The 26,979-nt window shown below is 38.9% G+C and overlaps 1 protein-coding gene across 3 annotated transcripts in view; it reads right to left on the bottom strand.

Annotated features, from left to right (window-relative positions):
• Positions 1-20,470, bottom strand: part of LOC139940404 (BTB/POZ domain-containing protein 16-like) — a 28,029-nt gene extending 7,559 nt beyond the window's left edge. Inside the window, exons 1-9 of one of the 3 annotated variants that reach the window (XM_071936635.1) lie at positions 20,282-20,470; positions 11,575-11,850; positions 8,817-8,883; positions 7,450-7,606; positions 6,211-6,388; positions 5,789-5,892; positions 4,670-5,017; positions 1,981-2,095; positions 1,297-1,366 (exon numbers count right to left, since the gene is read on the bottom strand). In XM_071936635.1, the coding sequence (XP_071792736.1) occupies positions 1,297-1,366; positions 1,981-2,095; positions 4,670-5,017; positions 5,789-5,892; positions 6,211-6,388; positions 7,450-7,606; positions 8,817-8,883; positions 11,575-11,702 (1,167 nt within the window). In that variant the 5' untranslated portion in view covers positions 11,703-11,850; positions 20,282-20,470. Of the gene's footprint in view, positions 1-1,296; positions 1,367-1,980; positions 2,096-4,669; positions 5,018-5,788; positions 5,893-6,210; positions 6,389-7,449; positions 7,607-8,816; positions 8,884-11,574; positions 11,851-12,066; positions 12,226-20,281 lie in introns of those variants that run through there. The other 2 variants (XM_071936633.1, XM_071936634.1) reach the window with 2 other exon arrangements.
• Positions 20,471-26,979: the final 6,509 nt, after the last annotated feature.

Genomic DNA, 26,979 nt, shown 5'->3' with positions numbered 1-26,979 from the left:
TGCATTGTGGGATGGAATATGGGGCGGTTTCTATGCAGTTTCTACGACTCGCGCGCGCAACACCTATACCTTTGTGTGGGTTCAACAGCGCCCTCTTTTAATATTTTGCTATTTGCGATAAACCTTATTTACATGTTAGATGGTTAACTCATATACCCAGGCCTGGAAATAGCCCACAGCACCCACAGCAAATTGATGTGGTGCCTTGTGCTTCGCTGGTGCCCTTTGCAAAGCTCCAATACAAGTTTTAATTTTTCACATTAAATAAAAAGCCCCTGTTAAAGACAGTGGACACTTTCGGTAAACAGTGTTGTCCAAGGCCCACACTTCGTGTATCACAACTTATATATAAAATAACAAACCTGTGAAAATTTAGGCTCAATCGGTCATCGGAGTCGGGAGAAAATAATGGTAAAACCCACCCGTTTCCGCACGTTTCGCCGTGTCATGACATGTGTTTACTATATATCCGTAATTCTCGTTGTCGAGAATTTATAATTGTTATAATGTTTTCTCAAAAAGCAAAGCATTTCATGGAATAATATTTCAAGAGAAGTCTTTTACCATTACCTTCTGTAAACCCTGTAAGTTATTTGTAAGTCTGTGAACTTTTATTTTCTGTTCCGAAAGTGTATAATGGCTTTGAGAGGAACATTGAATGCCCTTCGAAGAACTAAATTCAAGGCCTGCATACTCCATGAATAATATCAATTGTCAGACAAGTCGTTTGTTTTGAAGCCTCCTAATAATCAATGTGCAAACAAAGAATAGTGACGTCTGTAAATTAAACATCCTTTGGAGCCGGCCACATGAAGAAGTTACACTGTCTCTAACTTGGAGGTTAAATTACAAACATACACACACACAAAGATAATTGGTTGATGTTTGTGGGTTCCTATAATCACTGCGCACACACAACTGGCAAGGTATAATTTGCATTTAACGCTCATAATACATGTACTTCAAAAAGAAAAAAGAAAGAAAAAATAGATACGCAATAAATGTGCGCTCGTGTGCACAAAGACATCTGCTAAGTTAGATTTGTGCAGGGACAGATCTTTTCATAATTCATTGATTTTAACCTAGCATTCCTTTCAAATGTTGATCGCAGAATTTTCCCAATTTCCCTCCATTAAGTCACTGCCAAACTTATGTTTTATACAGATTTTGAAAATAGGCGCAAGGTTTTTATCTTCTCTAATCGGGTTGTTGGCAACATACACTGCTTACACGCGTCTGACAAAATAATGTTAAAAATATTTGAGTGTGTTTGATTGGACAAGGGGAGATCAGTACCTTCAACCCGGCCTGGTGATACTTGCAAACAGTCATTGAACTCAGGTTCCTCAACATAATATCAGCACATCTGTTCAAGAAAATAATTATTCACAAAAATTATCAAACAATGTTTTCCCCAGGCTCACTGTTGAAAAATACCACATAAATCTGTTTAATAAGAATTTCAGTTATATTCAGCCGTCGATTTCACAAAGAGTTAGGACTCGTCTTATCTCGAGTTAGGACAAGTAACTCTTCCTAACTTAGGATTAATCTTAAGGTCTGCATGCTACAGTGCAGGGTTGGGACTCGTTCTAAGTCCTAAGATTAGTCTTAAGTTAGGAAGAGTTTTGTGAAATCGACGGCAGGTAAAGTTTTTATGAAAATTGCACCTGACAAATATCCTTATCAATTTTTGATACGAAGAAAGGTCTTGCAAGAGCTGATCTGGGACCAATTTCATAGCTGCTTAAAAGCACAAAATATTGCTTAGGTTTCTGCTTAGCAGACATGAGCAGGACATGTACATAAGACGTGGAAGTTTGGCTGGTAACCACATTATGGGAAACATAATTTTAATGTGCTGAGCTTCCTTTTGTGCTTTAACAGCAGCTCTATGAAATATGGCCCTGATCTGATCAGTTTGGATTCATTTAACTTCAAACTCGATAGATCAACACACGATCCCACTGTTCTATTTACCTTCTTTCCAAGTCCAGAAAACCTAAAGAGTGGGCAGATGCTAGAACTCCCACCACGTCACACTTCTCAACGTCGATGTCGTCATGGTACAGGTTGCCCAGGGCAACAGCAAATGCTGGGTAAAACAAATAAAAAACATACCAAGTTTAAACTATTTAAAGGGTGGCTGCAGTGTTTTTTTTGTTTAATTAAATGCGCAAGTATTTTAAAAATGGTTTTCAAGAGATTAGGAGAACCCACCCCGCCCCTAAAAGGGGCATAAACGTGACGTCATGTCGGGAACCCGAGCCGTCGGGCCCCCTGGCTGTGTGCATATAGAGACATGTGCACTGTGTGGCCTGGTACCTAGGCGCGTGTAGGGACCAGACTCTTTTTGCCGACGATATGTTTGAATTCCCGAGGTGACATCGATGGTAGGGGGGCGGTAACAATCCACAAAAGGGGGGGCATGACTTATTCGCTAATTACACAAGTGAGATATGTCGGGGAAAAAACAAAACACATTTTATTGAGGTCCAATACATATAGCAGAAATAAATGACAGCAAAATTAACTGTTTTATTTTAATTCACTGCAGCATCCCTTTAAGAATATGGTATTCACGTTGTTCTAATTAACTAAAACAACAGTGGTCTAGTTGGTATGACACTGCTCTAGAATTGCAAAGGTCATGAGTTTGAATCCTACCCGAGTAATATGCCAGTGATTTTGTTCAGAGAACTCAAGAAAGCACTGAGTATAGTGCTAACAAACATCGATGCATATGGGTAGACCAAAACTAACATTCTTTAATTAACCCTGTGCAAAAATGTAGAGTCTCATTCTCTCAGAATATTGTCATCAGAGCCCAATTTCATAGAGCTGCTTAAGCCGAAAACACGGCTTTACAACTTTCTGCTTAGCAGATATGAGCAGGATACCAGGCACAATTCATACTTGTGACATGTATAGTTTGGCTGGTAACCTTATTCTAGTGAGCATAATGTTGCTATGCTTATAGACTTTTTGTGCTTTTAAGAAACTCTCGGGCCCAATCTCATGAAGCTGTTTAGCAGAAAATACTGCTCGACAAATTTCTCTGCTAAGCACAAATTGAGTGGGCACCAGTCGCAACAGTGTACATTTTTAAGTGTTGGCTGGGTACCTGTTTTTGCTAAGCAAGATTTCCCTGTGCTTAGCAGGTTTTTTTGCTAACAGGCTTTATGAAATATTGATATAATAATTTGCATTATAAGGGTTCAAACACATCAATGGCAATTTACACCACTTTAAGCCATTAGACACTTTTGGAAAACAGCATTGTCCAAAGACCCACACTTTGTGTATCACAACTTATATAAAAAATAACAAACTTGTGAAAATATAGGCTCAATTGGTCATCGGAGTCGGGAGAAAATAAGGGGAAAACCCACCCTTGTTTCCGCACGTTTCGCAGTGTCATGACATGAGTTTAAAATAAATCCGTAATTCTCGTTATCGAGAATTTACTTTGTTTTAATGTTTTCTTAAAAAGTAAAGCGTTTCATGGAATAATATTTCAAGAGAAGTCTTTCACCATTACCTTCTGTAAACCCTGTAAGTTATTTGTAAATATGGAACTTTTAATTTTTTTTCTGTTCGGAAAGTGTATAATGGCTTTAATGTGAGGTTAGAGACTTAATTTGTTCCCCACTCATTTTCCCCCCCACTCACGAGGGCTTCTATCTATTTGTCATTTCCCTTCTCCTTCAAAAAAAAATGTTTGAATTAATAAACGATTCCAGAGCAGTGTTTGGCAAGCCATTTCAAACCGATTCCCAGGGGCAATACAAAGCTGACAAGCTGCTCCCATTTATAAATTTTTTATTTGTCTACCACCAGACAGGCTTCCAAGAACATTGAACTGTAATTGCACGGCAATCTAAAAGCCATCTGCAGAAAGTGGTGAGTGATTCGCCGTCAGCAATCATTGTTCGTTTGGTTTAAACCCAGTGTAAGGTTTCTATATCATCAAGCAGTACCGCTCGGGATAATTATTTGCTAACCAAAAAATCAGCAGGACACCTGTCAGAAGAAATAAGCATCTTCTTGCTTTTTTAGCTAATAACCAACATTGCTAAGCAAGTTTTTAAAATATTTTGTTATACATTTATTGGTTTATTAAAAAAAAAAACATTGCAGCACATGGGCTGAATATTATTCAAAACACAACAAAATACATCAATGCAAGAAGGTAGGCTCTGCTTACCGTAAACAAAGAATCAGCGCTTACAGAAGCAGGGAATTCCGTGCTTATAAGGTCAAGCATATTACACAGGTTAATAGAAATTTTTACTTTTGCGCATTATTTGCTTTCACAGCTAGTGCATATATTCAGTGCTATCACAGTAAGCAGAAAAAGGTGATCTTAAGGGCAGAATTTTGAGGTAGAGCAATGAATGTTCGTAAAACATGCAAGCAGCCGTTTTTTGCTTATTTACGGAGCCTCCCTTAGCAGAATTTATATTTTATAAAGCTGTTTACCGTAAGCAAGGGTTAATGTTTGGCTAACCCGCTTACTTGAGAAATCATGGTGAAATGTTCATGCTTACGCACATTTTTCTGGCGCAGTAAGCACAAAAATTTGCTTACGGGTACTAAACAGCTTTATGAAGTTGGGCCCTGACATAACAATATTTATCTTTAACAAAAACCCAGAGGAAATTCTCACCATCTCTAGTCACCATGGAATCCCTGACTTTCAGTTTGAGCTTGGTCATGGTGTTGGTCCGAGCCTTGACGATGTGTGCCGGGTGGTCAATCCGCCTCCTCTCCCCACCGTCCAGACTCCGTGGGCTGTCCGTCATACTCAGGCTATGACTGATGTCTTGGTACTCCGTGCTGTAGTGGTTACTCTTACTGATGTACTGGTCAAGGGTTGCCGACATTGGGTCACGATAGTAGAGCTCCGAGTGGGGTTTGTTCTCCGCCTTGCAGAGGAGCTCGGTGAGGGTGGAGGACTTCTGGATGTACGGACGATGGAGCTCCCAGTTTGTGTCTAGACACTGCAGGAGAATGTCTGAAATTTAAAAAAATTTGACTTTAAAACGACTTTCCGCTAAAATTCTGGTTGATTATGTTGGAACTGCTTCTTTGTAGATTATGAGAAGCTGCATCCAGAAAGATAATTAGATTTCTATTTAGCAATATGACAACTTTGCTCTCACTACCTTGTGGATGTCAGGGGCAGTGTGTTTGCTCTTGTGCTCTAGGTTTAGTTCAGGGCCCAATTTCATAGAGCTGCTAAGCACGAAACTTGCTGAGCATGAAATTTCTTCCTTGATAAAAACAGGATTACCAACCAAATTTCCATTTTGTTGCATTTCCTAGTTACTGGTATTAAGCTGTTGTATGGTTATCATGGAAATCACATAGAAATTTGGTTGGCAATCCTATTTTTATCAAAGCAAAAATTTCATGCTGGCAAATTTTTGTGCTTAGCAGCTCTACGAAATTGGGCCCTGGTCCTCGGCCCAATTTCATCGCTCTGCTGGCTTACTGCTAATTCTGCACTTATGATCACCCTACTCTTTTCCCGGGGTTGACCCAGGGGAATAACGGCTGGCGTTTTCGCACTATGATACAATTACCCCCGACCTGCCCGACAAATGGGAATAGCCACCCCTACTCTGGAGTAGGGGTAAGTAGTAAAACCCCAGGGTATTCTTGAAACGTGCAGCTGGAACCCAGTGGAATAGGGACCTACATGTAGGCGAAGGGACAGTGTGAAAATGCTCCAGGAAACCATGGGTTAGGAACTCCGGGGGAGTTACAAGGAGACAAACTTTACCTGGTCCGAGTACACTGTGAATGGGTGCAGAGTGATAATGAAAGATGTCTACAGGTGTCGGTGAGCGGGCAGATGACGGCTGGAACCTTTCAATCGGTGACGGACTGTGGACAAACAAAACAAAGTGCAAGTGAGTTGTCAACTTTTTGATTGCTCGCTCACGTACAGGATTTTTAGCCATGAAATTCTCTATTGTACAAATATTAGGAGAAGCAGGCCTGGAAATACAAATAGGAGACTTTTTGAAAGATTGGTGGCAGCAGACTTACCAGGTATATTCCATTGTTCTCGGTAATGTGCGCATGCTCGAAGATACGTAAACAATGGAAATTTACCTGGTAGGTCTGCTTCCACCTAGCGTTCCAAAGTCTCCCATTGAATCTGATAAGAATAAGCAGTTTTGAAGATGGGTTGAGGTTTACCTGCTGAGTCTGCACGGTGCAGTGCCTGGTGGCCTCGGCTCTAGTGATCTCTGTGTTGACCAACGATTGCTTGTCCGGGCATCAAGTGTCGTGTGTGGCCGGTCTTCTAAGATATCTCTGCTCGGAAACTGGTATGGCCTCTCTGGGTCGCTGTTGATGCTTGTGGCTGGATTCTCAGCTGTAAAGTGGTTGAATAGAAAATAATAATATTGAAGAAGAAGAACTCTTATTATCCGCTAGGTCTTGACGCTCATGGCATGGCCACTATGGATACAGCTGGTTTGCCGTGTCATGCAATTAAGTATAGGATGTCCTTCGCAACACCCTTAGCAACAGCCGTAGCTGTATATGTAGCTGAAGACGCCAATTTGGATACAGCCTATAGTTAAAACCATTGCAAATCTCAAGATTTGTAACTTGACCCACCACAGAATTGTCCATAAGCCTGAAGGCCATGTCACACAAGAGGCAATTTACAGGCAGCCAGTTCCAGGCAACCTCCAAGAAGGAATTTTATTCACATTTCAGTTTTCTTATTATTTTCTTGGGGACAGTGAGTTACAGAAAGAAGAATGTCTCCTGTTACTGGCAAAGTGCTCTTTGTGCGTGCTGTGCAATTGGTTGCCTTTGTGTGAAATACGCTTGAACATAAGCGAGGTTTCCCTGCTTCCAGAAGCGATGTTTCTTTGCTTACAGTAACCAGAGCCATGAAATTGAGCCTGCACTACTTCACATTACATGTGATTTTAGTACCCAGAAGTTCTACCTACTCTGTCAAATTTATGCATACACCAGCTCTGCGGGCAAAAATTAATCAATTTATTCATGAGCTGCTTTAGTAGAAAATATTGCTGATCAATTTTCTGCTAGGCAGAAATAAGTCAGATACTTGTCACAGATTGAACATGCGACATGGTATTTTGGCTGGTAACCCTATTCTGGTAACCATAGTTTTGTTGCGCTTAGCTACTTAATGAAATTGGGCCATAGGGCTGTGTAAATACAAAGTGCAGACAACAGCTGGGCCCAGTTTCATAAAGCTGTAAATTAGCAGAAAACAGTGCTTGACAAATTTCTTTGATAAACAAACATTGAGTGGGGCACCAACTTAATGACATTTTGGCTGGGAACCTATTTTCTGATAAGCAATACTTTTCTGTGCTGAGCGAGTTTTTGTGTCTACAGGCTTCATGAAATTAAGCCCTGTTGATGTGATGTTTATTTGTAGCAACCTCTTACCTGTCATGACAGCAACCATGCTGTCATTGTAAGGCTCGTTCAGAGACTTAATGGCTTGGGCTGTACCAAGGAGGTCTCCTCCCAAGGATTCTGGCAATCTCCATCGGTTTGTTCCTCCTACCTGTCGCCGGATGCGGTATCGGGGTGACGCAGGATGCTGTGTATTGGTTAAAAATAGTATTCAATCTTCAGCTTAACAAACATGCAGCCATAAAGGAGGATTTACAGTTAATAATAATATTTCCTCAGTTCTTATATAGCCAGGGGCCGATTTCACAAAGAGCTAAGATTGATCGTAACTGTAAGTCAGTCGTAGTTGCTAAGTTAAGTGTGATGTCACAATACAAATCACTGTGGTAATACTGACAATTTTGTTTTTGCGATGGATTGTATTGCTTTGTGAAATCGGTTCCAGGTATGTGAGTAACTATCCATGATAAAAAGAGGAAAAGAGAAAACCGGGCAAGAAAAAAATAGGAAAAGATAATATTCCTATACTTTAGTAGTACACAGAAAGTGAAGGAAAAAAGAGGAAAATCAAAACACCAAAAGAGGAAATCAGCTTAAAAGACAAAGTCTCACATGCCTGTATTGACCCATTTCCCCTGACGTCGTCATCAGAAAAATCTTGAATGCGCCATACTGGTGGGCAATTACACTGTGCATTTTCATATTTAAACTCTGTGCAGTGTGTTATGCAGTGAAGTGTGCATTTTAGGCGACGCAGCATTAAAACATGTAAACCTAACTGCCCACCAACATGGTGAGCGCGGCATCAGTCGCCGCGTGTGACGCGCGTCCAAGGGTTCAATAGTACTTTATTTCACCCCTCTAGGTGTGTATCTAAGCGCTCAGTTTTTTTTTCCTGCAAGGTATGTGGAGCTACGTTTTGAAGTATGAGACATATTCCTTATGATATTGTGCATTGCAAACCATTTAAATGGTTTAATACAAAGTGATGTGGTGCCATATCCAGCTTATCAGACAAGGAACATGGTGGCGAACCCTCCGTTCCGAAAGTGCACTTGGTTCTTTTCATGCCTTACATAACACCTGGGGACCTACTGCTCTACACTGTAAGTCTCATCCGAAGAATGCAGCAATAGAGGTTTTAAAAGTTACTTGCTTAAGGGCACAAGTGTCATCATCGGGATTCAAACCCACACTTTGCTGATAAGAAAAACCAGAGCTTGACAATTGTCGGGAAGAAAAATAAAAGCCCAAATATTAAACTAATAACAGTTCTAAAATACCCCACACTTAGAAATTACCAAAAGGCAATTTGGTCAATTTGTTGTACGCTACGAAAGGTTTCAGTTTGTTTCGCTCAGAATTTCAATATTTATTTTAATATTTGTGTGTCTTACCCTTGAAGGCTGTCTGCAGTCTACAACTACACCAACCAGTGCAGAGTACGGAGCAGTCTGTAAAGCACTGTAAATAAAAACAACAACAATAAAACAATATTTAAAAAATAAAGAATTAGTGTATATTATTTATTACTTGTGGCAATGACACACCACAAAGAACAATAACCAGTATCACAATTTAAATGCCACATTAGTCTGAAACTTTTACAATTCTCTGTCATTACAAGTAAAAAAAAAGGTGAAAGTAGAAACTTAGCTTCAAATGTTTTTAACTTTCTTTCAAGTTGTCTTGACACCCGGACTATAAAACTCTAAATGTAATTAAAAAACACAGCCCCAAAAAATAAAACCACTTACAACGCACAGTGCACACAAACTTTATTTGGTTCAAAATCTATTGAATGGGTATTTAGTTTAAACCAACTGAAAGCAATAAAAGAGAGGTTCATAACACGGTGAGCGTTAACAATTATTGAAAAAAACCTTGGTCCATTTGCCATAACTATGTTAATCTAAAAATAAACCTTCAGTCGGTGAACATAAACTGATCGAGGTTCAAGTGCGGTTTCTTAGTAACAACTGACAGCCTTGCGCTTCCCATTTAACTACACATTAAAGAAAAAAACAGAAACAAAACTATTAACAAATTAAAGGGACATGTCGGATCAGGAAAGTTGCTCTTGGAAAATCGTTTGAAACCTTTTTTTATAAAATGCAAGGTTGGAAAGATGTTTTTAAAGTAGATAATTATCAACACAAATAGGATGCCTCAAAATTTCATGGTTTTCCATTTAATTTGCGAACAAACACGGTCGGCCATTTTGTGCACAAAATGGCCTACCATGTTTGTTTTTACTCCATAAATTGGAGTGCCGTTATAGTTAATGGCGTACATTAAGGAAAACCATCCAATTGGAGGGTTATTGTGTGGATCATTATATTCTACTTTTGAAACACCTTTCTAACCATTATAACAAACGGTTTCAAGCGCTTTTCATAGACCAACTCGCCCGATCCGAGGCAATGTGTTCCTTTAAAGACACCCCCCCCCCAACAGCAGGTCTACCCAATACAAACAGTAAGTAAATGTAAGCATAAGAGAACACAACGGAACTATGAATTTAACTTGAGTGCTTAAGGAGCTTTTTTAGAGGGTCGTAATGGTATGTTTGTCCAGCACTCTCTGATGTTTACACATTTTTGAAAGAGGATCGGCTACCATTTAAAGAACTCCTATAAACATTTCAACTATTAAAGGTATGGTGCATTGGGTTTGCTGGTTTATTGTTACAGCAAACACCGTAATGTGTTTAGACAAGAATTTGAGGTATCATGAATAGCTTGGCTGAATGTAATAGACCCTGGAGAGTGGTGTGCTTTTGATTGGCGGCTCAGAGGATTTCTTTTTGAAATTGATTTCCATGCACAATCAAATTCGTGGAAATTTACTTCTTTCGTGAAAACTACCATACTTCAGAGGGAGCCATTTCTCAGAATGTTTAAATACTTTCAACAGCTCCCCATTACCCGCAACCAAGTAAAGTTTTATGCTTACAATTATTTTGAGTAATGGCCAATAGTGTCCTCTGTCTTTAAATCGAGTTGTTCAATCAATCTTTATTGAGCAAATCAAAACATACATAATATCAATAGGCAAAAGATAAGTATTGCACACTTATGCCCACTTGCTTATTTTTTATTAACACGAACACACGATTTACTCAAATGTTTCCCTAGAACAAACATCCACCTAAGGTATACATGCAGATCTATTTTCAGAAAGTGTGCACACAGCTCGTTTACAAAACAAACCCCCTACACTTAGCATGCCCATGCAAGTCTTGACTTTTCAAACACTAATTGGAACCTGTTTAGAGAACGTGACATGCCGATACTCTTGAGACATTGTGGATCATTCATCAAACCTAGGACGACAGAGAGGTCCGACTGGAGTCTTAATTGCTGTCTTTGGGAGCCGAATGTTCTTGACTGTCTTGACAGTTCGTTCCCCCCCCCCCCCCCCGACTTGGTAATGACAATTATTTGTTAGTTTCTCTTTTGTCCCTGTCCCCCAGCTACGGGGATGAGTGTGTGAGAACGTTGAGATTTATTTATCTACTCCGTCTAATCTTTAAGTTCTGGTAAACAATCCAAACCAAATTGTGCAGGCCGAGGCCCTTTTATTGATGACCAGACAAGATAGTGAATAAAACCGTCGCAAATAGGTCGTTCATGTGTATTGTATGATGTACATGTACGATTAGTGTTCCGTGTCACGGAGCGACCTTTCTTCGCAGACAACCTTTCACCGTCAGTGTCTTTGATTAAAAGAATCTTTATTCGATATATAAAATAAATTTTGACTGCTTAGTAATCGGGGCACAGTTAAAATTATAGGCTTTGCTTCGGGCAGAGTCATGGTTTTGACACCATCTTGGGTCTATAGTTTTTAACTGTGCCCCTAAAAGCATAGCAGTCAATATTTCCATAGACTATGCCCTGAGAAGTTACTTGTTGTTTAGTGTTCTTGATTCGGGTTTACACTTGACCGAACTGTGCACATAATGTGACTGATGTTTATCAAACTCTTGTTGGTTGTGTAGTCTCCTCAACAAATGTTATTAAAAAAAAAACTAGTTGACACATAAAACTGGTTTTACTCAAAAATGTTTTGCTAAATTATACTCTATCTGTATGATGAGAGTGACACTGACAGTGACACAGTGACAGTTGATTTATTTGACTTGACACATACCTTGTGTATGACATTGCCACCGAGGACATTCTGGCTTTGGGAGGCGAGGATGGTAAGTACGGCAACCCCGTGGAATGTTTTGATGTGGCAGAGAAATTATTCATCATCATTGTTCCTACTTCAGCCATGTTGAATACAAATTGGTGCAGCAATGATGAGTTCTAATCTAAACCAGTGCCACAGCAGGTCAATGTACAACTTGATAGTGAAGAGTGAAGTTCAATTGCAGTTGGACGTTCAGAGCTTCGGGTCGGGTACTTGCTGACTGTGGTGTAACTGTGTATAAAACGAATGAAAACGTTATTATTCCATTTTAAGGTACCTACCAGTGTTTTACCACCTCTACACACGATTGATAGCACAAACAATTTCTCACGGTCAACCACCGCACCTCGAACTTTCACTTTCTTTCTTTCATCACTCAGTTGTCAGTTCAAAGTCAAACAAATGTTCTGTAAACTGTAAATAATACAACGTGTTCTTTATGCATACCTACTGGAATATTGCCACCATTATTATATAGATTATCATGTTTCACTACCGGTGTAGATCACAACTTGAAAACAGAGAGAGCAAAATAATGTCACTAGAACTTAGAAGTAGAATTTCATGTGAACTACATGTACACGACACACACGACACAAACGTAAACACATCCACGTTACGTTACAGCACATGCGCTAACTTTTTTTGCAAACAGGTACTCGGCACTATGCTGGTTTCGTTGGGTAAACATTGTGAACCACCCAAAAGAAACTTCATTGAGTTCAATCAAGGTCAGCCCAAGTTACTTGGTTACTGTTGTTAAGGTACACTTTGAGCCACCCAAAGGAGGGCGCTATCAAAGATCTTTGTCAGTGTGTTGATCAGTGGATGGCTGAATCATTCTTTAGTATAACTTGTAGTTTAAACAAACTTGATTGTTATGTAAACATTTCTTACTAAAATAATAAAAGACTTTTAGCTAGAAGTCTTTTATTCTTATTAATTTTGGTTTTTACCCATACACCGATGTGTGTTAGCACTGTATACTCAGTACTTCCCGAGTCCTGGGAAAAAATATCACAGGCATGTTACTCGGGTGGGATTCGAACCCACGATCCTTGCAATTCTAGAGCAGTGTCTTACCAACTAGACTACCGAGGTTGCCCGGCAGCTAGAGGCAGTTCGAATCCTATGTTTTGGCAGCGGGTACCGCAACGATATAATAGATGTTAAATTTGCATCGGGGATAAAGACACACAGGACTCGGGAAGTACTGAGTATACAGTGCTAACACACATCGGTGTATGGGTAAAAACCAAAATTCATATTCTTTATCCCCGATGCAAATTTAACATCTTTTATTCTTATCTGAAAGCACACAAATTCGGCCAACAAGTGTGTTTTTATCTTTCATAATTTTCTCGCAACTTCGATGACCAATATTGAGCCCAATTCATTTTCACAGGCTTGTTATTTTATGCTTATGATGGGATACACCAAGTGAGAACACTGGTCTTTGACAATTACCAGAAACGTGTACAGTGCCTTTAAGTATTTTTTGCAATAACTTATTTAATTAAATTCAACTTGCTTATTATTCTACATGTCTGATTGTTAACAGTGCAGTCTGTTCACATTTTACTTTATTAACAGACAGCCCTGTCTGTTAATAAAGTAAAATATGAACAGACTGCACTGTTAACAATCAGACATGTAGAATAATAAGCAAGTTGAATTTAATACTTGTTCATTTTGTAATTTCGAGGGAGCGAAATAATACTTTAAAAAGGGAAAGTATACGTTCAGTAATCACTATTAACATTAGTAGCAAAGTAAACTTTGGTAATCAGAAAAACAAATTAGGCTATACCTAAAACCGTTTCGACCAAAAGGCTTTAACAGCTTCAAACGACAGGGCAATATCAGCTGAGCCTTGGCTTGACTTCGTGGCGTCGTGTCCAATTCTAAGAATACATTGATCTCAGTTAATCGCAATGTTTTAAAAGTTTTCTGTTACGATTACATTTTATTCAGCATGTCATTTTCTGTCATTAGTTGGCGGTGATAGATGATATGCAACATCCCGCTAACGCATTCAACTTGTTATTGTAATATGTAATGTAATTTATTAACAGTGATTTGATAAAAAAATAATATGCTGGTTTGCGATTTATTACGGAATTGGTTAACGAGCCTGATCAGGGGGCATTGTGAACACTAGACATCTACATGATCAATGGACTCTTTGAAGTGCCGAAAACTCCCCCCCCCCCCCCTGAACTAGTCTGGTCCCCTGACCAAAGATTCCTTGACAAAAATCTCGACAGAGCCTAGTCGGAGATTTTTGGGTCTGGGAACCAGACTACCCCTGAACATGATACTCATGGGGATTTTGTACATTTTTCTGCACTAATGCAGTGATGGTCATTTTGTGGATTGAACTGCCCCCTCACGCCAGCACATCCATGCACAATGACATGAACTTTTTTCCGTGCATCAAGGCCAGTTTAAAGCATAGATATAGAATTAAATAACTAGATCGGCCGCGCGTACATACGCGCCATTGCCTGTGTAGAAACAGTTTTTGTTCGCCATGATGCGGTAAAAATTTCACGTTCGAAAGGCGACGCTCAAAAATGAACACGGGAGATAGGCCTTTGACGCGCTAAATGTCTAGATCGGCCGCGCGTGCATACGCGGGTTCTGGCATGGGGGCCGCCATTGCCTATCTCCCGAGTACATTTTCTGTGCGTTGCCGTCAGCACGTGACATTTAGCGCGTCAAAGGCCTATCTCCCGTGTGCATTTTCCGCGCGTCGCCTTTCGAACGTGAAATTTTTACCGCGTCCATGGCGAACAAAAACTTTTTCTACACAGGCAATGGCGCGTATGTACGCGCGGCCGATCTAGTTATTTTAATTCTATATCTATGGGCTATGGGCGCACGTTCCCAATCACTTGCAGTGGCTGCGCCCATCGCCTCGTTTTGAGTTAGCATTGTGACGTACCTCATGCATAATATTTAGAGAGGCGTGTAAACCGGCCTTCAGACAACAAATCTCAGCTCTATTAATTTGTCTCTTCCATTTTCTTCAAGGGTCGCATTGTTCACTTAATTATCAGTCAATAATAATCTCACCATGTAAACACTGGTTTATAATTAAACGAGTTTACCCCAAGCAAGAAGACGTAAATGATCAACCCTTTTAGATAAATAGTTTTATCCCTTGCAAGCCCCGCCCATTTAGTACCAAATATGGTCACAAAAGTTGGCCAAGAAAATTCTAGAGGATCCGGCTTTGTTATGCAAATATAAAGCTGTTCGCTGATTGGCTGGGGGCTGGACGGCGGACGCCGGCCGGGGTCGTAGTTGAAAATCTGCATGATTTGCACATTTCAAAGAAAAAATGGACGACTTTGAAAAGTTTCCATGTCTTTTATCTCCAAGAAATTCATTTTTTCACCGGATTTCCGAGTTCAAACGACTACAGATAAGCGAAGGTGAGTTGAGATTTGTTTAGTGATGAGAATAAAAGTGTTGCAAAGAATTTTCATTCGCAGAATTTGAAGAAATGTTTGATTTTACAACACAACCCGTAGGCCGAAAAGTAAGAAAAAAAAGCACATGTATTGACTCAATAATTCGGTGCGCAGACGACATTTCTGAAATTTGCAGTTTAGAATTACCGAATTGGCCTACGCTGTCCGAAACTTCTCCAAATTGAAAAGTGTTAATGTGCACAACTAAAATTCTTTTAAAAGCATGCCCAAGTGCAACGTGCCCTCAGAAAAGAAGTACTGTGTTCCGTTTGTGTGAGTTTGCCGCACAAACCTTGTTTTTTAAACATTTTTTGAGGCCGAGTTTTTGTCAAATTTTGCACAACCCCGTTTCCAAGTGAAGTGAGTTTGTTCTGAAACTGGGCCTGAGTTTGTTCTGATAAAGAGTCGTTTATCAGAAAATGCTGCTTACCAATTTTCTTTGCTATTAAGTAAAAAGTGCGTGTAGCACAAGTCGCAACAATAATATAAACTTTATCATGTTTATGGTCAACAAGTTGCTGGTATTCCTGTTCCTGCCAAAAGAAAGTCAGTGCTTTCCCCTTAGCAAGATTTTGTACTTACCACAGGCTTAATGAAATTGGGCTCTGGCATGCCTGGTGTCACTGAATATTGTTTAAAACAAATTGTGCTGAAAATTGTTAAAATAATTTGACATGTATATTGTCATGACGGTTTAGCTCTTACAAACATATTTTAAAACACATTCCCAGAAGAAGCTAAAGTATTTCAATGGAGCTGTTGCCTGTGCCATGTTGACCTACTTCTTAAGTTAGTAATGCCTTCAGACCTTAAATATTCATAACCAAGTGAACAACTTGTAAACATGCTATTATTTGGCCACAAAGGGTGATTCAAAAACGAGTTGCTTACGGGCTCTTTCAAGGCCATTGGTAAAGCGTGGGGATAGCAAAAAATTCATCGATATATGTACCTGTTTGGAATTGTTGCCAAATTGCGCAATTTTTTGGAAGAGACAATCTTGAATACATGTAGAATCCTATACCAAGTGAACAAATTAAGCAGACTATTCCCTCTCGTCAAAGTTTAACTACAACAACGCTGTGATGAATTGTGCCCATATTCTTGCTGATAGGTGGCGCTCTAATGAGACAACTTAATGGCAATTTAACTCCTTCCCCCCCCCACATGATCATGCATTTTGTGTTATACTCATCATGCATTATGTAGTGGCAGTGCAGATCGACCGGTTGGGGGCTCGACTCCCCTTTGGAGCACTGCTGTTGGCCTAAGCCGGTCGATTGGCAAGTCTGCTCGCCAGAGAGGGCGCTCTCTGGCTTAGGCTTTCTCTCTCGTGTAATTTCAGTGAATTGTTGAGTGTTAATTAAGCTCCGAAACGATGACAGAATAGCCAGTTAATTGTACCTTCTTGTGTCATTAAACTGTGTGCATTGCAACCCCCGGTCGACGCTACAATAACTTATTTGTAAAGAATGAAGTTCTGCATTAAGCTTGGGCGATATTGCTTTTATTATCCCATGATGTATCTTATAAAAAATATCACAATGAATCTGGGCTCGAATGGACTGCAAACATGGGTCCAATAATTTAGCATTGGGTCAGTAAAGTCATAACCAAACAAGTCAAGTAGTCTTGTGTTTTTCAACTAAATAATAAAAAATACTGTACTTTTTGGAAAGCTCTTTCTCATTTTTATTCTGGTCTTGTAAAAACAATTCTGATCGATAATTTGCTATAGCGCAAGCCCTGCAGTCTTTTGAAATCTTATTTTTACCCCACATTCGAGCCTATGCTGGGAAGCATACGTGTCAACAAGGTGAAGATGCCTGGAAACTTGTCAAGATTATAAAAGAATTTTAAATTGTTACCCTTTTTAAATCCCTCAGTTGACATCGTAAAAATGATGTGTTGGTAAAAATTCACTGCATGTCGTGATTCCCTCTTTAACGTTGTCACGAACAAACACACTGAGATTTCCCAATTTTAAAATTGTATATCAAAGTACAGGTGTATAGGGGCCAAAAAACAACTACTCTGCAGTTTTAGTTTTCACAAAGGGACAATTTGTTTGACCTAGACAAATTTTCAATAAACAGACCCTTGTCGATTACAAATTTGTTTGTACTCCCCACGCAGTTTTCACAAAGTTTGACAGTGTTCGACAGTTAATTACTCAACTATTAAGTCCACATATGCTGCCCTCATTCAGTTGTTGAGAACAATTGTTGATAAACTTTGTTTGATGTAATAATCAATAGGGGGAATTATCGAAAAATTTCAAGAAAAACATGGTTGAACATTAATTTTTTTTAATTTTTTTTTTTTACCCATACACCGATGTGTGTTAGCACTGTATACTCAGTACTTTCCCCGAGTCCTGTGACAAAATATCACAGGCATGTTACTCGAGTGGGATTCGAACACACGACCCTTGCAATTCTAGAGCAGTGTCTTACCAACTAGACTACCGAGCTTGCCCGGCAGCTAGAGGCAGTTCGAATTCTATGTTTTGGCAGCGGGTACCGCAACAATATAATTATTAGATGTTAAATTTGCATCGGGGATAAAGAATATTAATTTTTTGTTGGTTTAACTCGAGTAACATGCCTGTGATATTTTTTTCACAGGAATCGGGAAAGCACTGAGTATACAGTGCTAACACACATCGGTGTATGGATAAAACCCCCCAAAAATTCATATTCTTTATCCTCGATGCAAATTTAACATCTAATAATTATATGGTTGAACATGTTATGGTTTTAAGTTAGCCCTAAGGGAATCAATACGTGGTGAAGAGGTTTTCAACTAGTGGTTTAATCCCAACGAGGCCTGGTTCTTGATAATTTTATCGAGACAAAGTCGAGGTAAATTATCAAGAACCAGGCCTTGGTGCGTTTAAACCACTAGTTGAAAACCGATTCAACACACTTTGATTTCCATTCATAAATACCTTTTCTGTCAAAAAACATCAACACTTGTTGGTCAAAAAGTAAAATAAATGCAAAATTTATAATTGGTCAATAATTTCTTTCAACACAACACCCCTCCAGCTATGAAATGGTAAGACCCTCGGATAAACAACTCCTTAAAAGGAGATTGTGCGCGTCGCGCGTATCGAATGATGTGGCACAACTGTCCGGGGCGTTGCTCTGGTCCAATAGGAATGAAGAAACTCTTATAAGCACAGGTGCAAGCTCGCATCAGGGTTCTCCACATGCGGTTTTGTCTGGGCGCTGCCATGGTTATTATAATTATACAAACGTTGCTTAAATTTTCATTATTTTCAAGGATTATCGTCTTGCCTACAAATAATTTCACTGGTTCAGATCTGTATTTTAACTAGGTAGGCCTACAGCACCAAGCACCATAGTTGCATTATTCCTTCTAATTTTACATTTAAAACAGTAACATTAATTTGTAGACCAAAGGGTTATAAGTAAATATACTGTGATTAAAATTAAAACATGTCTGCATGGTTTAGGATCTCCACTTTCATGCTTGATCAAAATTTTTTAAAACTAGACATTGAGACTTTGTGAACAAACTCTAGGTGTTCGGTTTCCGGTAGTAAAAAACTGGTGTAAATAAAACAAATATGGCACCTTTCTTCAAGATTTGTAATAAATGATTGTCAAAATAACATGAGGACATCATCATGACGTCATTTTGAGTTCAAGATGTTAATGTTCTTGACTAACAATACACCAAGTTACACCTCAGTCGAACATGCAATACCATGTGACAAATGACGGGCGCCATCAAGCTAAGACTCCACAGATATGTTGCCATTATGAAGGAGATTATGTATACAATTTTGAAACAATTGTCCTAAACAGTGTTGTAGCTAGGACATTTTTAGTGGTGGGTGCAGCTGAATTTAAACTTGGTCAGAGATTGCGAGCAGTGCCCACATACTTTGTTGTAAGGGTTGTTTTCAGGTCTATATTAACATTCCAATTGTGCCAAATACACATTAAGATCCAAGAATCACAATTTTTAAGTATAATTACAATAGTTATAACAAAAATGTGTGATACAAAATAATTGTGATGCATTTGTTGTGAACGGACTGTTTGTGAAATAGTTTCTGCTGTTTGCTTGTTGTAATCCTGTGGCGATAAAGTTGAGCTGAACTTTAAAGGTGGAGTAATTGTCTCGATAGTCTCAGGTACAGTTTCATTTTCAGCACTATAACTGAATCTGTACGATATACTGTTATATCATCTTCCAATCTTTTACGTTTTCCAAAAGAAGTCGTCCAGCTTACGTTGCGAGGCCATCTTAAAATTTACACAGATCTCATTCAAGTTAAAAACCCAGCGCGCTGTCACACATACGTGTGGAGGAAGCGGACGTGTTTACATGCCTACATCCGGGATACGCGTACTCGTACACTAGACTTTACACACCCCTTGTACTGTTGTGTGGCGATACTGTTTGTGTGTACATGGAATGCGTGAAATCCCATCGAAAACCTCACGACTAGATTTGTAGTGCACTCTAGGGTCTACCACAGCGCGCTGGTGTACATCACATGTACACATGCATTCATCGTGTACATGTGCACGGTACCAGCACTGCTGTCAGACTATAGACGGTACGCCTTCTACACTGTACTATAGTTCGTTAAATAAAAACGTCAGGGCACATTTCAACAAAGTTGCGTGGGAAACACGCTTGAGGTTTTTATTGCTCGAAATTCGAACAACACGCAGCGCAATATGCACCGCAGTGAACAGCATACAGTGGTGTACAATGTACTGTACATAGTACGTGTAAAATCTTTACGCGCAACCAATGGGGGAGTTTCGTAGTTCTTTATACATGAGTTTTTGAATTTTCACCCTCGACTTTGAACCGGAAGACAAGGTCAAAATGGGGTCATGTCTGTGAGGCGTTAACAGAGTTTTTAACCACCTTTCCGATGATGTATCGAGAATCCATCATGTAGATCAAAAGTTATGATTTTTTGAAATAGCAAACTTTGAATTTTCATAACTCAAGAACGGATGATGTCATCTAAGTATGTGCGAAGTTTCAAGTTCATACGAGCTTGGGAAAGGTGTTTTTGTTAGGGGACAAGGAAGATTCAGAAGAAGAAGAAGAAGTATAAGAAGTAAAAGCCGAACAAAAATAAGAGGTGTTCCGCGCTGTTGGCCGGAACACCTAATAAAGCAAATTACCTTACTGGTTTGCTGTTTAATGAGTTGCCTTGCTGTCTGCTCTTCATCACATTATGCTGGCCTCAAGCTCCCAAGTTCATCTGAGTCTCCCATTGCTTATTTGTAGAACAAATCCCAAGGAAAATGTCATGGAGCCGTGTGCCCAACAGTTAAACATTGCAGAGTGAAGTTACACCATTCTTGTTTTATTATAGATCACATGCAGCGTGTGTGTCTAGGCACTTGCAACTCTCAATGCCCACTCACCCGTGCTTCACTGCACAACTCACACATAGGGCTTCTTCAAGACATACTTGGTTATTCTTACTTAGGGCTAATTCAAACTGCCACTTGCATGTATTTAAGTATCTTCACATTTTTATGAACTTTATACACTGTTGAATATTATTTGTACACCCTGGAGGAAAGTACAAATTGAAATACAATTTGTCAACTTTGATTTGACAGATGCACTTTAAAAACCAACACTCGCAGCGTTTTGTTTGTTAAATCTAGCTTTTTAATTTTTTGATCCCACACACAACAATTTAAGTGTTATTTCAGCATTTCTCAATTTTTTTTATTTGAATTGTTGGATCAGCTTTTTAAACGCTAAAATGGCACTTAAATTGTTGACCGAATACTTAAAAATGCTGGATTTAACATATAAAATGCTGGATCCAACACTTTCAAAGTGTAGTCACTCACCAAACTAATGCAAGTTTTGGATTCAACTCTTTTGTTTTTAGAGCGTGTAAAAGTGTACAAATCAGTGTTTGGCAAAGTTACGTCAGCATTCAATGAAATGCCAAAAACTTGAGGAAAAACAAACATTGACCCATAATGGTAATTTGTTTTAATTATGTTGATGTCAGCATGTAAAACTTTGTAAAATGAAAATTTATGGCAAGTCCCAAAACCCCTGCCTGTTGCCACCCCCCCACCCCAAATAAGTACAAAAAGGGTCCTGCTATGGTTATTGGTGGGGCTTGTTTAAGGGGAAGGTTTGAACCCAATCAAACAATATTTGAATCCTAAATATTTCAGAGCATATCGTCGGCGTTTTCACAAAGTAGCACGCACTGCTATACCATAAAAAAAATTAACAATCAGAGAAAACGGCCTCTGAAGTTGAACACTTTTTAGAAACCTGCTTTCCTTCAAAATTATTTCCATTATTTCCTTCAAAGTATTTCCAATTTCAATTTTTCAATGTAGACACTTAACTTGATGACTTGAACTTAAAAATTCATTTTATTTTACTCATTTGCATAATTAATCATGAAACTAGACAGGAGAGAAGTTTCATGCTACTTAATGAAACAAAAAAAGTGCAAAATATGTCTATTATATATATATATATATATATATATGTGTAGTTTCCCATTGACTTGTGTATGGTTGTGTAGTTTCCCATTGACTTGTGTATGGTTGTGTAGTTTCCCATTGACTTGTGTATGGTTGTGTAGTTTCCCATTAACTTGTGTATGGTTGTGTAGTTTCCCATTGACTTGTGTATGGTTTTGTAGTTTCCCATTGACTTGTGTATGGTTGTGTCAATTCCCATTGACTTGTGTATGGTTGTGAAGTGCCCATTGACTTGTGTATGGTTGTGAAGTGCCCTTTGACTTGTGTATGGTTGTGTAGTTTCCCATTGACATGTGTATGGTTGTAAAGTGTCCTACTGACTTGTGTATGGTTGTGTAGTTTCCCATTGACTTGTGTATGGTTGTAAAGTGTCCTACTGACTTGTGTATGGTTGTGTAGTTTCCCATTGACTTGTGTATGGTTGTGTAGTTTCCCATTGACTTTTGTATGGTTGTGTACTTTCCCATTGACATGTGTATGGTTGTAAAGTGTCCTACTGACTTGTGTATGGTTGTGTAGTTTCCCATTGACTTGTGTATGGTTGTGTAGTTTCCCATTGACATGTGTAATGTTGTAAAGTGTTCTACTGACTTGTGTATAGTCGTGTAGTTTCCCATTGACTTGTGTATGGTTGTGTAGTTTCCCATTGGCGTGTGTATGGTCGTGTAGTTTCCCATTGACTTGTGTATGGTTGTGTAGTTTCCCATTGACATGTGTATGGTTGTAAAGTGTCCTACTGACTTGTGTATGGTTGTGTAGTTTCCCATTGACTTGTGTATGGTTGTAAAGTGTCCTACTGACTTGTGTATGGTTGTGTAGTTTCCCATTGACTTGTGTATGGTTGTGTAGTTTCCCATTGACTTGTGTATGGTTGTGTACTTTCCCATTGACATGTGTATGGTTGTAAAGTGTCCTATATATTATATATATATATATATATTTTTTTTTTCACGAAGCAGCACTATTATTTGATTATGGTATGCAGAGCCATTAAATTTGTATTTGATTGTACCACATTACTTTTGTGGTGCCACGATGAAGTAAGGGTAAGAAATATTACTTTTTAACAATAAGGTATGTTTGTTTCCTTTGCCGACAGCTCCAAGAAGTCTGCGACCCAATCATCGAACAGTCTGACCATAAGAACTACCTTCTCTGTAAACAGGTAAATTGAAACCCTTACAGGCTCAATTCCTCCTTCAGCTATCCAAAGTAAAGGATTCAGAAGAACTGGGACCAGTAGGCCTTAAAGACCATTATGCTCATTACAGTGTCTCATGTTATTATAGCGCACCAAATAGTGGGAAATAAAAAGGGGGTCACCACAGTGCCCCCTTCTCTGTTAGTCTGAAAAAGCCCAGTCCTGATAGGTTAAAGTGAAACATTTTTGAGGAAAGTATCAATTTGACCAAAATCAAGCCAACATAATTCACCAATGAATTAAAACTAAAAGATTGGTTTGTTATATAACTGATAATAAAAAGAAAACTGTTTCAGGAATTTTCCTCCTAAACCTCCTCCAATCACTGTTGCATGTTTTGATTGCAACATCAAAATATTCTTGATCTACACCTACATGGTTTTTCCTGGCTTTGTTGTTCGGTTACTGTAAGATATTGTTCTACAAATTCTAAAGTGAAAGCTTATTATTTGAAAGTATTGAATGATTTGTAATGGAAACATTAATTTTGCAAAGTCTACTGTTTGTTTTTGTTACAGCAAGGCTTGCCATCTCCAAAGACGCCTACACTCAAAAAGAAGATGGGCTGTGATTAAAGGGACACGTTGCCTTGGATCGGTTTGTGAAAAGCGTTTACTATGAAATGAATATGGTTGAAAGATGTTTTCAAAACTGTGTTTTCAACACAGTCGGTCATTTTGTGGAGTCAAAATGGTGTGCCGTGTTAGTTCACGAGGTATAAGGAAAGCCCTGATGCGAGGCATATTTGTGTGCACTATGATACATTCTCCTTTAAAATATCTTAAAATATTTCATAACACAAGGTTTCAAACCCTTTTCATAGACCAACTCGCCCGGTAGGGTATCCCATTAAGGAATTGCTCTCTCTAGTAAAAACAAAGTTTCTAAAAAGCAAATTAGTATTGTCAGTTAGGCCTGATGTAAACATTACACAAAATCTAGGAATGAAAAACAATGTATGTGTTGTTTTTTAATTGTTTGGTTGAACAAAGAAAAATTACTAGAGTGGGATTTGAACCAACAGCCTCCATGTCTTTTGGTCTTACTTTCCACATGTTTTTTGAGTTTTTCACCCTGGGCCATTGAGAATGTCAATCTTGAAGTGGAAAAATAAGTTGAGACGAAAATTAACCTGATAGACCCCAACACTTATAAATACCAAATTGTAAACAATGTGGCAAACTGACTGGGTACAATTTCGATATCCTCATGATTGATGACAGCTGTAGTGTTTCAGAAAGTGGAAAGTGAGCAAAAAATCTCTATGTTTTATAGTTATGCATACCTGTTTTCTCATACAAAATGATTTTGTGGGGCCGCAAGATGTTTTTTACAAAAAAGTGTGCTTTGTTTTCCTGCCTGCAGCTCCAGTCTCCAAAACATCTACATGTCAACAAGTAACTCTCTGAGATCCACTTATCATACAGCCTGGCATCAAAAAAACCCTGTAACTATCTGTAAACAGGTAAGTTGGAACCCTACAATCCCAATTCCTTCAGTATCCAAAGTGAAGGATTCAGAAGGACTTGGGCCAGTAGGCTCAATAGACCGATCCATTAGGCTCTGCTCAGGACGCACGTGTGAGCAAGAACACGTGAGCCTCTACAATGCCTTTCTGCACAACTCTGCCAAGCATATGCGCACGAACGTCAGACTTTATTTGTCAGACCGTTGTGATGGTCAATATGCAATGGAACAGAACTTGATGGATTGGTCAATTGACAGTTTATCCTTGTCTCATACTGCTGATGAGCAAGTGGGATGTTTCATGATAGAGGTGAAACCACTGCATGTAGTGTTATAGATCAGGGCCCAAATTCATAAAGCCTGTAAAAGTCTTGCTTGAGCAACTGATGCCCCACTCATTTTTTTACTTAGCAAAGTTGCTAAGCAGTTTTTTGTAGTTGAACTGCTTTATGAAATTGAGCCCATGCATGCAGGGTGTTTCTTGGTCAAACCACATTCACTCGCCTGGCCCACTCAATTACATTTCACTTCATATTCACACAAAGGTCGCACCTAATTCCAGACATTCCGTGGAAATACGGGAAATATAGCGCGTCTGCGTCCCATATCCCACTCGGCCTTCGGCCACGTTGGATATGGGACCCAGAAGCGCTATATTTTCCCGTATTCCACTCGCGCTTGTGAGATAACTTATAATGTCCGGTTACTCGGTTGTAATTACAGAACTATCTGGTTTATAAATTGAAATTGAAATTGAAATAAATAGCTATTCTCGCCTATGCGGATATCCGGTTAAGAAAAAAAGGCATTCGCGGTTGTGGATAGGAAAACCTATTCTCCATTAACCGGATATTGAAATAATTCGCCCAGGCCTACTTACCACAAAGGGCTAATTTGTGCCAACCCATTTATACATGTTGTGATAAATTAGCCACCCCCACAAAATAACAACAAATGTCTGGTTTTTTTCCAACCTAAAGCTGTTTGCTCCACTTAAAGACAGTGGACACTATTGGTAATTGTCAAAGACCAGTCTTCTCACTTGGTGTATCTCAACATATGCAATATGCATGAAATAACAAACCTGTGAAAATTTGAGCTCAATTGGTCGTCAAAGTTGCCTGATAATGATGAAAGAAAAACACCCTTGTCACACGAAGTTGTGTGCGTTTAGATGGTTGGTTTCGAGACCTCAAGTTCTAAACTTGAGGTCTCGTAATCAAATTCTTGGAAAATTACTTCTTTCTCGAAAACTACTCCACTTCAGAGGGAGCCGTTTCTCATAATGTTTTGTACTACCAACCTCTGCCCATTACTCGTTACCAAGAAAGGTTTTATGCTAATAATTATTTTTAGTAATTACCAATAGTGTCCACTGCCTTTAACAGTAAATCACATTGATAAATCACATTGATGAGGCACCGGGTTTTACTAATTTACTCCTTTAATACATATTTGAATTCAAATTAAATTTGAAGAAGGTCCGGTTTGGATCGAAAGCTAATGCCACCTTCCCTATTCATTTTAATTCAAATTTAAAGATATTAATAACAGTTTTCCTTACATTTTTTTATTATTACATATTAATGTTGGTAAGGATCCAGCAGTTCTTGTACAATTTAACATCTATTATATCGTTGCGGTACCCGCTGCCAAAACATAGGATTCAAACTGCCTCTAGCTACCAGGCAACCTCGGTAGTCTAGTTGGTAAGACACTGCTCTAGAATTGCAAGGGTCGTGGGTTCGAATCCCACCCGAGTAACATGCCTGTGATATTTTTTCACAGGACTCGGGAAAGTACTGAGTATACAGTGCTAACACACATCGGTGTATGGGTAAAAAACCAAAAATTAATATTCTTTATCCCGATGCAAAATTTAACATCTATTATAATAAAGGTTCTGCGCTCTCATTATTAATCAAGGTTGTATTGTTTCCAGAAAAATTGAGAGTAACCACAAAAAGACTTTTAGTGGTGATACAATGAAATAACTGTCAGATTTTTATTAGTTATTTTAACAAAAATATGCTTTTGTTTCATTTTCCTGCCTGCAGCTCCAGTCTCCAAAAGTTCAACATGTCAACATGAATGTCTGAGACCCACTTATCATCATACATCTTGGCATAAAGAACTACCTTCTCTGTAAACAGGTTAATTGAAACCCTACTATCCCAATACTTTCTTCTCCAGTGTCCAAACTTAAGGATTAAGGACTTGGGCCAGTAGGGTTTCATTCCAATCTTATAAAGTACAACCAATTTGTGGAGTGACATATAAGAAGAGGACATGGAAACGAAGATGCCACATGCTGGCAAAAATTCCTATTGCTCTTTACCCAAAAAGAAAATGATCCCCACTTTTTCTTGCTGCATCTTACCACCACCACATTTGTTTACTTTAAGCAATACTTATCTACGGTAATAATTGTTAACAAAAATAGTTCTTATCATGATCAGCTGCCAGCATGGCAAGCATTTGCTTGACCTTGGGACAACTGATTAAAATAAAACAAATGATTTTGGGGTCTTTTACTACAAACTTTTTACGTGTTCTTCCAAAGAAAGTGGCAGTGTTAGTCACCTGGGGTGGATTTCATGAAGAGTAAAGACTAGTCTTATCTCAAGTAAGGACAAGTTGTAAAATGTACAATTGTGGCAAGTTTTTCTTAACTGTTGGTGTT

The sequence above is a fragment of the Asterias amurensis genome, chromosome 8, assembly GCF_032118995.1.
Source record: "Asterias amurensis chromosome 8, ASM3211899v1".
NCBI classification, from domain to species: Eukaryota; Metazoa; Echinodermata; class Asteroidea; order Forcipulatida; family Asteriidae; genus Asterias; species Asterias amurensis.
This window is presented reverse-complemented; position numbering and strand designations above follow the sequence as displayed.